Source organism: Pan troglodytes, chromosome 20 (genome assembly GCF_028858775.2).
Source record: "Pan troglodytes isolate AG18354 chromosome 20, NHGRI_mPanTro3-v2.0_pri, whole genome shotgun sequence".
Classification (NCBI taxonomy): Eukaryota; Metazoa; Chordata; class Mammalia; order Primates; family Hominidae; genus Pan; species Pan troglodytes.
This window is the reverse complement of record NC_072418.2, coordinates 53,319,991-53,335,147: the sequence shown is the minus strand read 5'-3', so window position 1 is coordinate 53,335,147 and position 15,157 is coordinate 53,319,991. Positions and strand designations below refer to the sequence as shown.

The 15,157-nt window shown below is 55.5% G+C and overlaps 1 protein-coding gene across 1 annotated transcript in view; it reads right to left on the bottom strand.

Moving 5' to 3' along the window:
* The window catches only part of MYBPC2 (myosin binding protein C2), a 34,435-nt gene extending 19,648 nt beyond the window's left edge, over positions 1-14,787 (bottom strand). Inside the window, exons 1-12 of the mRNA XM_024351602.3 lie at positions 13,718-14,787; positions 11,222-11,311; positions 10,610-10,696; positions 9,834-9,982; positions 9,260-9,377; positions 8,473-8,521; positions 8,276-8,335; positions 5,204-5,400; positions 3,990-4,122; positions 2,681-2,805; positions 2,483-2,588; positions 582-754 (exon numbers count right to left, since the gene is read on the bottom strand). Coding sequence (XP_024207370.1) covers positions 582-754; positions 2,483-2,588; positions 2,681-2,805; positions 3,990-4,122; positions 5,204-5,400; positions 8,276-8,335; positions 8,473-8,521; positions 9,260-9,377; positions 9,834-9,982; positions 10,610-10,696; positions 11,222-11,311; positions 13,718-13,736 — 1,306 coding nt within the window. The 5' untranslated portion in view covers positions 13,737-14,787. The remainder of the gene's footprint in view (positions 1-581; positions 755-2,482; positions 2,589-2,680; positions 2,806-3,989; positions 4,123-5,203; positions 5,401-8,275; positions 8,336-8,472; positions 8,522-9,259; positions 9,378-9,833; positions 9,983-10,609; positions 10,697-11,221; positions 11,312-13,717) is intronic.
* Between the last annotated feature and the right edge of the window lie 370 nt (positions 14,788-15,157).

The window sequence follows — 15,157 nt, the reverse complement described above, 5'->3', positions numbered from 1 at the left end:
TCCCAGGTAGAGGGACCAGCGTGTGCAAAGGCCCTGAGGTGGCCGGGCACAGTGGTTCATGCCTGTAATCCCAGCACTTTGGGGATTTTATTTATTTTATTTAATTAATTTATTTTTTTTGAGATGGAGTTTCACTCTTGTCGCCCAGGCTGGACTGCAATGGCGTGATTTTGGCTCACTGCAAACTCCACCCCCCGGGTTCAAGTGATACTCCTGCCTCAGCCTCCTGAGTAGCTGGGACTACAGGTGCACGCCGCAATGCCCAGCTATTTTTTTTGTATTTTTAGTAGAGATGGGGTTTCACCATGTTGGCCAGGCTGGTCTCGAACTCCTAAGCTCAAGTGATCCACCCGCCTCGGCCTCCCAAAGTGCTGGGATTACAGGCGTGAGCCACCACGCTTGGCTGGATCCAAAATTTACTTTGAAGCTGGAGCCATCAGATCTCCCTGGTGGGCTGAACATAGGGTGTGTGGGAAAGAGAGGAGTCAGGAACAACTTCCAGACTGGGGGGCCTGAGCAACCTCAAGCTGTGTGGAGAAGCATGCGCAGTGCAGCCCGTGCCCCACCTGGAGGCCCCGTACCTTCCACAATCAGCTCGGCCTCACACTGGCCGCCATTGGTTATGACCTGATAGCGACCCCTGTCCTCCTGGACCACGTCTGAGAAGATGAGGATGTGGCGCTTCCCGTCCTTCTTGAAGCGGTACCGGGCCTTGAAGGAATCCTCCCGAGTCAGTTCCACACCATCTTTCATCCTAGGTGGGTGAGACACAGAACGGGACGTGAGGAGACAGCACAGCTCTCGGTCTGGGTCTTGGAGAGTCAGTCGGGGGCCCATGCAGAGGGGTCAGAAGGCAGGTCCCCGGAGGGAGGAGACATAATGAGTGGCAGAGGCATCTTGAGTGGTGGACGGGTCACAGGTCAGGTGAAGGGGAGAGAGAGGGCCAGACACGCTGGCTCATGCCTGTAATCCCAGCCCTTTGGGAGGCTGAGGTGTGTGGATCACCTGAGGTCAGGAGTTCGAGACCAACCTGGCCAACATGGTGAAAACCCACCTCTAATAAAAAATAAAAAATTAGGCAGGTGTGGTGGTGGGCGCCTATAATCCCAGCTATTCAGGAGGCTAAGGCAGGAGAATTGCTTGAATCCGGGAGGCAGAGGTTGCGGTGAGCCAAGATCACGCAATTGCACTCCAGCCTGGGTGACAGAGTGAGACTCTGTCTCAAAAAAAAAAAAAAAAAGGCAGTGAGGAGAGAGAGGAGGAAGTCACAGGCCACACACAGTTAATTGCCTCAAGGTACCAAGGTACTGGCTGGAAGTCAGGGGACACAAAAAGATATCATGGAGAGAGGTCCGCACAGAGGAAGCCCTGGGGTCTCAGAGAAACATCAAATGTTGTGGCCTCTGTCAATGGTTTTCCCTGTCCAGGGCACTCTCCCCTTCTCTCTTCACTTATACCTCCATGTCATTCAGATCTCAGCTCAATTGTCATCTCCTCCAGGAAGACTTCCCTGACCTCCTGAGTCCCTTCCTCCTAGGAAGCTATTACAGCATCCATTACTGCTCCTTTCAAGCCAGTCTCAAAATGGAACTTTTATATGTATGTATGTGATGACTTGACTAATGCCTATCTCTTTCTCCTACACAAACACACATACACACACACCACCACCACCACTATCACCAAATTAGCAGATTATAAATGCCAAGAAGGCAGGTACCATGTTGACATTTTTTTCTCCCCATTATATCTCTGATATGTAGAAGAGTACACCACACAACAGGTGCTCGATAAATATTTGTTGGGTTGGTGAATAGGTACATAGATGGATGAATGGATAGGTAGATGGTGGGCAAGTATGCAGGTGAGTGAGTGAGTGGATGGATAGATCTCTGGATTGATAGGTCGATGGATGGCTAGATGGCAACCTAAATGGAAGAGTGGATATATGAATGAGTAGATGGATGAATGGGTCAATGGGATGGATGGATGGATGGATGGATGGATGGATGGATGGATGGATGGATGAATGGACGGACAGATGGTTAAGTAGATGGATGGATGGTTAAGTGGATGGATGGATGGATGGATGGATGAGTGGATGGATGGTTAAGCAGAGGGATGGATGGATGGATGGATGGATGGATGGATGGATGGATGGATGGACTGGGTGGATGAGTGGATACCTGGATAGATGGACCAAGGGATAGATAATTGGTCAGATGAATCAATATTTAATGGAACAGTCGGAGATCAGGAAGACGACCCTGAAGAGGATAGGATAGGTAGAGGTCAGAAATTCTAGAAACAATTTTAGGTGAAGGTAAGGATTTATAGAGAAAAGCTGAGATCTCCTGGGGATGACTACTGAGTAAAGGTCAGAAATCTCCAAGAGAAGTCACAGGAGGTCCCATAAAGATCAAGGCAGAGGCAAAGAAGCTATGTGCACCTGTATGGAGATCAGGGATCAAGGGTCACTTACCACATCACCTGGGCACCCTCTTCTGACACCTCCACTGCCATTTCCACCCGGTCACCCACAAACACCTGCTGGTCCTCAAGAGGTGTGACAATTAGGACTGGAGGTTCTGTGGGGCAGGGGGACAGGAGGTCAGTCGTTTCAGGACCCCCTCCAGAGTTCCAGTCCCTCTCCAGGCTCAGTTCTGAATTCCAGCCTCACCTTTGACGAAGAGCTCGGTGAAACACTTCTCATCCTTGACAGCTACTTCATAGGCAGCGTCATCCGCCAGCGTGCACTTGTTGATGGTAAGAATTCGCTTCTTACCAACGTTCTCAAACACGTACCTGATGCAAAAGTCTCACCTCAAACCAGGGCGTGGAGCATTCACCTAGCCCTGGGGTAGCTCTGCTCACCTGTTCTCAAGGCAAGTCTCTCTCTCTCTCTCTCTCAGAGCCAAATTGTGTGGAAAGAGATTGAGGGCCCAGTTTCAATTATTTATTTATTTTTATTGACTTTTGAGACAGGGTCTCACTCTGTCACCCAGGCTAGAGTGCAGTGGTGCAATCACAGCTCACTGCAACCTAGACTTCCTGGGTCCAAGCCATCCTCCCACCTCAGCCCCTGAGTAGCTAGGATCACAGGTGCACACCACCATACCCAGCTAATTTTTTTTTTTCTCTTTTCTTGGTATCTTCTAATTTTTTAATTTTTTTGTAGAGATGGGATCTCGCTATGTTGTCCAAGCTAGCAATTCCTATTATTTAAATAACCATGGCAGGGCCAGTCACACCTGTAATCCTAGCATTTTTGGAGTCTGAGGCGGGCAGATTGCTTGAAGAGGTCAAGACCAGCCTGGGCAACATGGTAAAACCCCATCTCTACCAAAAATACACCCCAAAAATTAGATGTGTTGGGGCGCTCCTGTCATCCCAGCTACTTGGGAGGCTGAGGCAGGAGAATCTCTTGAACCTGGGAGGCAGAGGTTGCAGTGAACTGAGATCATGCCATTGCACTCCAGCCTGGGCAACAAGAGCGAAACTCCGTCTCAAAACAAAATTAAGTAATTAATTTAAAAAAGGTTGTCTTGTGATGTGTTTGTTGTTGTTGTTGTTAACAGGGTCTCACTCTGTCGCCCAGGCTGGAGTGCAGTGGCGAGATCTCAGCTCACCGCAACCGCAACCTCTTGCCTCCTGGGTTCAAGCGATCCTCCTGCCTCAGCCTCCCAAGTAGCTGGGATTACAGGCACTACAGACATGTGCCACCACACCCGGCTAACTTTTTGTATTTTTAGTAGAAACGGGGTTTCACCATGTTAGCCAGGCTGGTCTCGAACTCCTGACCTTAGGTGATCCGCCCGCCTCGGCCTCCCAAAGTGCTAGGATTACAGGCGTGAGCCACTGCGCCTGGCCTGTACTCTTCATATAGGGGTGAATATGCCCTTTCTGGTTAAGAGTGATAGGCCTTGTCTCCGGGCGTTCTCTCTGGACTGGGATCTCCCCGGTGCAGGGACTGCCCACCCCACACATACTTGCTGCTTGGTTTGATCTCCTGGCCGTTCTTGAACCACTTGAGGGGCAGGTCTGGGTCGCTGATCTCTACCATCAACTTGATCTTGTTGCCTCTGTCCACTTGGTAGGCTGGATCCAGCTTCTTTGTGAATGCTGGAGATTGAGGCATGCAAAGGGGATGGAGGCGTGTGGTCCTCATTCCCCTGGTCATCCCCAGAGGCACCACATCTCCCTCCCCAGGCCCTGGGCTCTCCAAGGTCAAAGTGAGTAAGTCAGGGGGACTCCTATGAACTTAGAGATCCTTGAGAACTTCTCTGGTGGTGATGCAGGGCAGGGGACCCCAAAGTGGGGCTTAGCCTGCAAGGGTTATCGGCTTCACCCAGGAAAGAAGTCAAGGGCAAGCCAGTGTTAGGTAGAAGAAAACAGCTTTATTTATATTTATTTATTTATTTTATTTTATTTTATTTTTTTGAGACAGAGTCTCACTCTGTTCCCCAGGCTGGAGTGCCACAGCGTAATCTCAGCTCACCGCAACCTCTGCCTCCCTGGCTTAAGCGATTCTCCTGCCTCAGCCTCCCAAGTTGCTGGGATTACAGGTGCACACCACCATGCCCGGCTGACTTTTGTATTTTTAGTAGAGATGGGGTTTCACCATGTTAGCCAGGCTGGTCTCGAACTGCTGACGTCAGGTGATCTGCGCACCTCAGCCTCCCAAAGTGCTGAGATTACAGGCGTGAGCCACTGCACCCAGCCTGAAAACAGCTTTATTGAGGTGGCAGTGTTACAGCCCTCTGACTGCTCCTGCGGAACAGGGCTACCCCAGAGACAGAGAGCAACGGCTCAGGGCAGATCTGCAGTCAGATTGATACCCACTTTTAATTACCTAGAGATTAAGGAGCAGGTTATACAGAAATTGCTAGGAAAAGGGTGGTAACTTTTGGGTGGTCTGGTCATTGCCATGGAAAGGGGCAGTAACTCCTGGCTGTTGCCATGGCCATGGTAAACTGACATGGCACACTGGTGGGCGTGTCTTATGGAAAGCTGCTTCCACCCTGTCCCTGTTTTAGCTAGTCCTCAATTTGGTCTGGTGTCCGAGGCCCACCGCTAGAGTTGGGTCTTGCCTCCTACCTCATTGGGACCTCGAAAAGATAGGTCCAGGGTCCAATCATTAGACACCCACAAGGCTAGGGGTCCCTTGTGTGCAGGGCCCAGCTCCCCCCAGACCAGGGCTGACCTGCGCTCTTCTTGACCTCGACCTTAGCCTTTTTCAGCCGCTTCAGCATGCCCCGGAGGTCGGTGATGCCATACTGGAAGGCGATTTTCTCGTACTCGCTCTTCTTTGCCCCTTTCAGGAGCTCCCAAATCTCCGGGGGGATGCCTAGGTCATCGTCATCTTTCTTTTTCTTCTTCTTCTCCTCCTCCACCACCTCCCTGGGGGGTGGGGGAACGGACAGGGGCCATCAGGGAGTGAGGAAGGGAGGATGTCCCTCTGCCTTCTTCACTCATTGGCTCTGTGACTCACCCAAGCCACCTTCCCTTTAGGGGTCTTATTGTTTCCCGCCTGGTCCATTGCCCCAGCCTCCTCCTGGGGTCTTCTGACCTCTTCCCGGCACAGTCCCCACTGGGTTTTTTTGTTTTTTGGTTTTTTTGAGACAGATTCTCACTCTGTCTCTCCCAGGCTGGAGTGCAGTGGTGTGATCTCGGCTCACTACAACCTCCACCTCCTGGGTTCAGGCGATTCTTCTGCCTCAGCCTCCCGAGTAGCTGGGACTACAGGCTCACGCCACCACCCCTGGCTAATTTTTGTATTTTAGTAGAGACAGGGTTTTGCCATGTTGGACAGGCTGGTCTCGAATTCCTGACCTTAAGTGATCCACCCGCCTCAGCCTCCCAAAGTGCTGGGATTACAGGTGTGAGCCACCATGCCTGGTCCGCGGGGTATTTCTTTTCATTTATTTATTTATTTATTTATTTATTTATTTATTTATTTATTTTATTTCCACAGGTTATTGGGAAACAGGTGGTGTTTGTTTACATGAGTAAGCTGTTTGGTAGTGATTTGTGAGATTTTGGTACACCCATCACCCAAGCAGCATACATTACACCCTATTTGTCCTCTTTTATCCTGTGGGGTATTTCTGACACCCACATCAGTGGTTCTCCCTTTCATGTTCAGAACTCTTCTGTGGCTCCCCACTGCCCTCAGGAGGAAGCCCCAGCCCTCCGCCTGGCCATCACACCCCAGCTACTTCCGTCACTCCCCCCAAAGTCACCTGAACCAAGCTGCTTGACTTTTGCTGAACACTTCAGGCTCTCTCCTGCTTCCCAGCCTTTGCACAAAATGTTTCCCTACCTTCATGACCTCTCCCTACCTTCTCTTCCTCCTGGACTCCTCTTCATCCTACAAGACCTAGCACCAAAGTTCCCTTCTCCCTGAGGCATTCCGTGTCCTACAAGGCAGTGAGTTGCTCGTGCTCTGGGCTCTCACAGGCCCCAGTGGGACCCTCTCTAAAATCACACCAAATAGTCTCAGTCTGTGTCTATGTCTGTTGGACAAGACCCATTTCCCAAGGCAATGAGTGATCTCACATCAGGGACCCAGTCAGACTGTTCTCTCTCCCTGGATCTCAGCCCAGGACCTAGTAGACGGGAGGCCTCAGAAGATGGTTGATGGGTGAGAGAGTGAGTGAATGCATGGATGGAGCTTGGGAGGGAAGGAAGGAAGGGAAAGGAACAAAGAGAGGATAGATGTGGAGGTGAATGTGGGGACATGAATATTTGAATTGATGTACAGAATGGTGAGTAAGTGGGCTGATAAGTAGGTGGGTGGGTCAGTGGAAGGGTGGGTGGGAAGAGAGGCAGATGAGTTGGGGGAAGACAGGTGGGTGAGTGGATGGATTGATGGGTTGGGGGAAGACAGGTGGGTGAGTGGATGGATTGATGGGTTGGTGAGAAATGACTGCGCAGTTGGGCGAATATGTTGATGAGAAGTGGCCAAGGAAGTGGCTGGCTGGCTGCAGACAGAATTGATCAGTAAATGGAATTGTCAGGGATATAGTTATGGGGATTGATGGGCAAGTGAAGATGGATAAGTGGACCAGCAGATAATGCGTATGAGATTGCCGATATTTAATTTTTTGTGGTTGTTGTTTTTGAAACAGTCTCACTCTGTTGCCCAGACTGGAGTGCAGTGGCGCGACCATGGCTCGCTGCAGCCTTGATCTCCTGGGCTCAAACGATGCTCCTCCCTCAGCCTCCTAAGTAGTTAGGACCACAGACACATGCCACCATGCCCTGCTAATTTTTCTTTTTTTTGTAGAGTCAGGGTCTCCCTATGCGGCCCAGGCTGGTCTTACACTCCTGGGCTCATGTGATCTTCCCACACTGGTCTCCAAAAGTGCTGGGATTATAGGCGTGAACCACTGCACCCAGACTTCAATCATTTTTTACCTACAGAACATCAATTTCACATAGTTCAATCTAACAGAGGGCTATCTGTGTGGATGGGTGTGTCAACTGCCCACCTCTTCACTGGTGAACTCAGCCACCTATTCATGAACCCATCCATTCATCCTCCACTCACCCCATCCATCCATCCACTTCCCCACCTACTGAGGCACCCATCTTCCCACCTCTCCACCATCCATTCATCCGTACCATCCACCCACCTTCCCACCTGTCTATCTGCACCTGCATCTCCCAACCAAATCCAACATCCCATTCACCCGTTATCCATCCACCTACCCATGTAGCTAGGCTGACTGTAATGGCAGATGGGCAGGTAAACAGGTGGGAAAATGGTGGTTAACGGATGGATATGTGGGTAGATAGATTGGCAACTGGGCAGGTAGGTGGATAGATGTATTAGTGGATAGATAAATAGGCCACTGGTTGGATGGATGGGTGAGTGAATGGATCGGTGGGTGGAAAGTGGAGGGATGGAGGGATAGATGGATGGATGGATGGGAGGGTGAGTAGGTGGAGGCATAGGTGAACTAGAGCCTGAGTGAACAGCAGAGTGGGTGTGAGAATGGTGGGTTAAAGGGTGAGAAGGTGGGTGAACTCATGGCAGATGTTTGGCTGGGTGGGGTTGTGGGTAGGGTCTGGGTAAATGGGTAGATGGGTGGATGAACAGGCAGCCTGATGGGTTGGTGTGTTAGATGCTGGGTGGGCAGGGAGTGAACAGATGGAGGTGGTAGATGGATAAGCAGTGGGTCCAGGAGGAATCAGTGGGCCATGGAGCTTCACCCACCACCTCCTCCCCTTGAGTCCCGTCTCCCCTCTCTGTGCCAAGTCCGGGGCTCACCTCTTCTTCAACAGGCCACTGAAATCCAGCTCACCTGCAGTATCCGACTTCTTTTCACCCCTGTGGCCATTGAGAGGGCATGTGAGTCTTGACCCTTCAGATTCACCCCTTGCCTTCCTCAATCCTCCCTTTTTCCCCTTCCAAGGGAGAGCCTCCCATGGTCCTTGGGACCCTGGTAAGGGCCTGAGGTCACTTACGTACGCTTGAAGCTTTCTAGACTCTGCCCAGAGGCATCCTGACGGGGTGCTGGGGAGAGGTGATGAGAGAAGGGAAGGTCAGTTAGAGGCCAGGGCTGATCTTAGACTGAGAGCCCCTCTCCAGGCCTGCACAACCTCTTCCAGGCCCCCTTTTCTCCATCTCTTGGAACAGCACAACCTCGCTGAGGCCTGGGCATCCTCTAGTTCTAGACCAGCTCATACTCATTTCCCCAGCTGCCAAGCTCCACCCTCTCTCAGCAGCCTATACCCCCCACACCTGGGCCACCATGTCTTTCTCCCCAGGCCTGGACAATCTCATTTCCTGTGCACCCCACATTTAAGCCCTCACACATTCTGGGCTGCAGACCCCCAGAGCCCATACACCCTCAGGGGCCCATATATGTGCCCTCAAATCCGTGTAACCTCCTGTTAATCCTGTACACCCTCACTCTAAACCCCTACACCCTTATTCTCTAAACCTGGACACTCTCACTTCCCAAGCCGTTTTGCCTACTTTCTTAAATGTGGAATGTGCATAACTCGCCTCCTAAGCCTTTGCATGTGCATCCCAAGACCCTGAACACTTTCACCCCCCAAATCCAGACCTCCTCCCATGCTACGTCTCCTTGAGTTTGAATACTCTGACCCCAGAATCTGCACTCCCTCCTCCAAAAACCTGTGCCCACCTCATGCCCATGCCTGTGCACTCTCCCAACACCTGGCTGGTACATCTGTCCACCCCACCCAGACATAGAACCCTTTGCTCCCCCACCCCCCACCAGCGTACCCTCCACATCGATGTTGAAGCCACAGCTGTCACAGGTGTCCTTGGCTTTGACCTCGAGGCGGTAATCCCCACGGTCCCCCAGTACCACCTTCCCAATGTGCAGCTCCACGGTGTACACCTGGGTCCAGGGCCGGGGGTGTGGGTACACGGGACCACCCTCTAGAGCCACCCCATATTCCTCAGAGTCCACTCATAGCTCTATCTCCACGTCCTCACCCCCACCCCACAGGGGGGCCAATGGAGACCGAGAAGGAGCTCAGCACCTGGTGGCCAGCTCTGTCTCCTCATATCTGACCCATCAGGACTTCTGGGGCCCAGATCCCTGGCCCCCTCAGGCCTTGCCAGGAATGTACATGACCCAGCCCTAATGCATCCCCACCCAACCCCAGGCATCCTCCCTCTGCTTCACACAACCTCTCCCCAGCAGCCCCGCACAACCTCCATCCTCAGAGGGCCCACTCTCCATCCCGGCTCCAGGCCCACATTGATGCCTCAGGCAACAGGGCTTCTGAGGAGCATGTCCTGCACAAGCTCCACTCCCCTCCACCAGCCCTCTGGCCCACGGGGTCCTCACATTGCTGGCGGAGTCGTGGGACTCCTTCAAGGAGAAGCGGGCGCCACTCTTGCTGCCCAGCTCCAGCCACTTCCCCTTGAACCACTTGATGGTCGGTTTGTCCGGGAGTTCCTTCCCGTTCACCTTGGCCACGACCACTGCGTCCTTCCCTACATGGGGTGAGTGACAGGGTAGAGTGGGAGGAGGCCCAGGAAGGAACATAAGGCTCTCCAGAGGGAGACTGAGAACGAGACCCTGGCCCCTCCTCCCTCAGACCCAGGAGTCTGGGCCCCCAGCCCTTCCTCCCTGAGACCTAGGAGTCCAGGCCTCAGCCCCTCCTCCCTCAGACCCAGGAGCTCAGGCCCCCAGCCCCTCCTCCCTCATACCCAGGAGTCCAGGCCCCCAGCCCCTCCTCCCTCAGACCTAGGAGTCCGGGCCCCAGCTCCCTCCTCCCTCAGACCCAGGAGTCCAGGCCCCAGCCCCTCCTCCCTCAGACCCAGGAGCTCAGGCCCCCAGCCCCTCCTCCCTCAGACCCAGGAGTCCAGGCCCCCAGCCCCTCCTCCCTCAGACCCAGGAGTCCGGGCCCCAGCTCCCTCCTCCCTCAGACCCAGGAGTCTGGGCCCCAGCCCCTCCTCCCTCAGACCTAGGAGTCCAGGCCCCCAGCCCCTCCTCCCTCAGACCTAGGAGTCCAGGCCCCAGCCCCTCCTCCCTCAGACCCAGGAGTCCAGGCCCCAGCCCCTCCTCCCTCAGACCCAGGAGTCCAGGCCGCAGCCCCTCCTCCCCCGGGTTCCCCTCACCAGTCTCCACTGAGACGGAGTCCGGCTTCTTCAGGAAAACGCCAGTGGGCTCCTCTGCAGTCGGGGACTGGTCCTCGGGTGGGGCTTCTGTTCAGGGGACAGGATTAGGATGAGGAGGTCTGAGATAGGCTGGGGAGGGGACAGTGGGCCGCTTTGGGGAAAGGACTTAGAGACAGTGAGGGCCCCTCTACTCAGAAACCAAACATCATGGGGGTTAAATGGCTTTTCCTGACCTGGGAAAGGCCACCTGTCACCCTCGTGGCTGTGTGACCTTGGCCAGGCTCCCTCACCCCTTTGGGCCTCGGTTTCCTCATCTGTGGACTGGAAGGCACTGAATGTGCCTTTGGGGCGGGAGAGGTTTAGAGAGACCGGGGCCGGACCTGGTGATCAATCAGCCAGCTGACCGGAGCCGATGCCAGCCGAGGGGCTGGGCTCTGCCTGCGGGTGCCAGGGAGCCCCGGGAGGGCTGGGAGCACGGGAGGCGTGGGTCAGCCCTGGGGCTGTGCGGGGACAGATTCAAGGATAGAGGCTGGGGAAAGGCCTGGAGAGGCGTAGCGGGGAGGATGGAGATGAGAAGCCAGGTCGGCTGAGCCCGAGGGAGCACCTCCTCACCTTTGAGGGCCTCTGCAGGAGCCTCCTTAGGGGGAGCCTCCTTGGGGGCTCCTTTGGGGGCATCTTTGCCTTTGGGGGCCTTTTTGGCCGCTGTAAGGTAGGGGACAGTCATAGTTGAGCATGCGGTCTGCACACCCATGCCCCTCCCTCAGACGCAGGAGTCCAGACCCCCCAGCCCCTCCTCCCTCAGACCCAGGAGTCCAGGCCCCCAGCCCCTCCTCCCTCAGACCCAGGAGTCCAGACCCCCAGCCCCTCCTCCCTCAGGCCCAGGAATCCAGGCCCCCAGCCCCTCCTCCCTCAGACCCAGGAGTCCAGGCCCCCAGCCCCTCCTCCCTCAGACCCAGGAGTCCAGACCCCCAGCCCCTCCTCCCTCAGGCCCAGGAATCCAGGCCCCCAGCCCCTCCTCCCTCAGACCCAGGAGTCCAGACCCCCAGCCCCTCCTCCCTCAGGCCCAGGAATCCAGGTCCCCAGCCCCTCCTCCCTGAGACCCAAGAGTTCAGGCCCCCACCGTAGGTATAAATTTATCTCAGATTTGAGAGTCTGTGGGATCGGGTTTCCCTTACCCCCAGCAGGCCTGCCCCATCCGCCCAGGCCACCAGGCCCTGACCTTTTGGGTCCGAGGGTATAATTAGCTCTCCCTCTGGGCTGGAAACTGGACACCTGGTGCTGACCGCAGCATCCTTCCCCTGCCCTGCCTGCTGTTCCTTGCCGGCTGGGTCTGCAGCTACAGTAGGGGCTGGACCCACCCCACAGCCTGCTTGGCCTGATGCCAGCGGACCAGACATCCCAGGAGGGGGGGTCCGCCCAGCGGTGCATGATTCCTGCGGTGAGTTCCTCATAGAGAGAAAGCCTCATCTCCACAGAAAGTGTTCCCCATTCAAAGAAGGTCCCCAAACCCCACAGAAAGGACCCCATTCCCTGTATGAAGAAGCCCCGCTAATTCCTACACGGGGAAGCCTCAGTGCCCACAGAAATGAGGCTCCCCCATCCTTAATACAGAGACTTCCCCTGTGACTCCATGCAGATGGGAACCACTAATCTTTATACCCACAATCACCCCATATCCTACAGAGAAGGTCCCTTGGAATCTATTTTTTTTGTTTCTGTTTTTTCCCAGCAGGGTCTCGCTCCGTCTCCCAGGCTGGAGTGCAGTGGCAAGATATGGGCTCACTGCAACCTCCGCCTCCTGGGCTCAAGTGATCCTCTCACCTCAGACTCCTGAGTAGCTGGGACTACAGGCACACCCCCACAAGCCCAGCTAATTTAGTATTTTTTGTAGTGACGGGGTTTTGCCATGTTGGCCAGGCTGGCCTTGAACTGCTGGGCTCAGGTGATCCACCCACCTTGGCCTCCCAAGGTGCTGGGACTACAGGTATGAGCCACCGCACTGGGCCATTTTTGTTGTTGCTGTTGCTTGTTTTTTAGAGACGGGGTCTCACTCTGTCACCCAGGCTGGAGTGCAGTGACATGATCACAGCTCACTGCAGCCTCAACTGCCTCCTAAGTATCTGGGACTACAGGCATGCACCACCACACCTGGCTGATTTTTAATTTTTTGTAGAGACAAGGTCTCGCCATGTTGCCCAGGCTGGTCTTGAACTCCTGGCCTCAAGCAATCCTCCTGCCTCGATATCCCAGAGTGCTGGGATGACAGGCGTGAGCCCCTGCACCTGGCTCCCTCTGAGTCTTCACTCAGAGAAGTGGCCCAGACCCTGCCCAGAGGATGCCGTCCCCGGATGTGGAGAATCCAATCACATGCAAAGACCTCCCAGTCTGGCCGGGCTCGGCGGCTCATGCCTGTCATCCCAGCACTTTGGGAAGCTGAGGCGGGTGGATCACCTGAGGTTGGGGGTTTGAGACCAGCCTGGTCAACATGGCGAAACCCGTCTCTATTAAAAATACAAAAATAGCCAGGCATGGTGGCGCATGCCTGTAATCCCAGCTACCCGAGGCAGGAGAATTGCTTGAACTCAGGAGGCGGATGTTGTAGTGAGCCGAGATCGCACCACTGCAGTCCAGCCCCGGGGGCAGAGCGAGACTCCATCTCAAAAAAAAACCAAAAACCAAAAAACAAAAACAAACAAAAAAACCCAGTCTACACACACAGACCCCCATCCCCATCAAGCAAAAGGAACCCAATTTACAACCAGAGAATCCCATCTCCACCAGAGATGCCCCCCCAATCACTTATAGAAAAAGAAACACTCTCCCTGCCGAGTGAAGGGGATCCCTCACCCCACACAGATATGAGACCCACCCCATCTCATACAAGGAAGGAAACTCCTGTCACAAAGGGAAGGGACCCTCTTCCCCATGCAGAGTCGAGACCCTCACCCTAAACCGATGCGGGAACCCCCATCCCGCACAGCAAAGGGAGCCTCCTCCTCACACAGCGAAGGTTCCTCCTTCTCCCAACCCTACAAACAGAGGGGTCCCAAATCCCCATTCAGAAAAGAAGAGCCCCATCCCCACACAGGGAGGGGGTCCTGGCACCACCTGGTTTTGCCTCAGGCATGTCGGGGGACCTCCTCCTGCTCCTCTGACCGCAGCCGCGTCCCGCGAGGCCCTAGGGAGGACAGGTGGGCCCCTAAGGGGAGCCTTTTAATGAGTCCTGAGACTCCCAGAAGGCTCCGGGAGACATCAGACCACAGGGCCGCCCCACATTCCGCCCGCATGTTCTAAAGGGCGAGAAATAACAGCTGGACCTAGGGAGATGGCTGAGAGCCAGGTCCCCAGGGAGGAGGGGCTGGGGCTCGGACACCTGGGTCTGAGGGAGGAGGGGGCTGGGGCTCGGACTCCAGAATCTCAGGGAGGAGGGGACTGGGTGCTTGGACCCCTGAGTCTGGGAGCAGAAGCAACTGGGGTCCCAGATTCTTGGGTTCCCTAGAAAGGACGAGCGCCTGGACGCCTGGGTCCCGGGAGGAGGAAGAGGAAGAGACTGAGGGTCTCAAGGGGGTAAGGGCTGCGGGCCAGAGCTCTGGCATGAAGCAGGGAGGGGAGGGACAGGGTCTAGGAAGCCATTCTTAGCATCTGCAAGTCAGGAGTTTTCGGGAAACCGGAGCCGGGAGGGAGGGTCCGGTTTCCTAGCGTAGGCAGGACGGCGGCGGGGGGAGGAGGTCCCTGCGCCTCCGGGGAGGGCGCCGCGGCTCTGGGACTCCGGAGTTTCGCGCCCCGGGCGTGGGCAAACCCAAAGAGCTGGGGCCCCGGCCATCTGGGACCCCGGACTGGCCGCCGCCCCTCCTGGGACCGCTCCCCGCGACTCTTCCCGGAGCGGGCACGGCAGGCACCGGACGCGAGTAGGGGGCGGGCGTCCCCGGTGGGGGCGGGTGGGAGGCTGGGAAGGCCCTGGAGGGCTGCCCGGACGTTGGCGCCCTTCCCGGCAGGGGGACCTGTGACTTTCTGAATGGGGTGGCTCTGGACGCGGCGGGGAGCCGAGGGGGCGGGGCCTGGGGAGGGGCGGGGCTTGGGGACACCAGGTGTTGTGGGGAGGAAGGAGGGAAAGGGTGTTGGGGACTTAGGGTTAAGGCTGGGGGACTGCCTGGCTAGTAACGCAGCGTGAGGGACCCGGTGTGAGGAAAACAAGTCCCTCCGCTTTTTTTTCCTGTTCATCTTCCCCCTCCTCCTTTTCCAAAACCCCCTACGAGCCGGAAATTTCTCCGCCTCCAGGGAGCGTCCAGCCAATCCGGCGTCAGTTCCATGTGATGTCACGGGTTGCCAGGCAGACTGCCACTGCGCTCCCGCGAGCCCCGCTAAGTTGGGGAGGGGCCCAGGCCTGTAGTGCCGCGGCCACCTGAAGCCTCGCGTCCCTCGCTGCCAGCCCGAGGGCTCAATTCAGAGGGAAGGGGACAGACACCCAGACGGAAGGGGAAGCGGGGAGGAGGTGGAGAACTTCAGTTGGCAGGAATAGAGGAAGACATAAACGGAACCCTCTGTGCC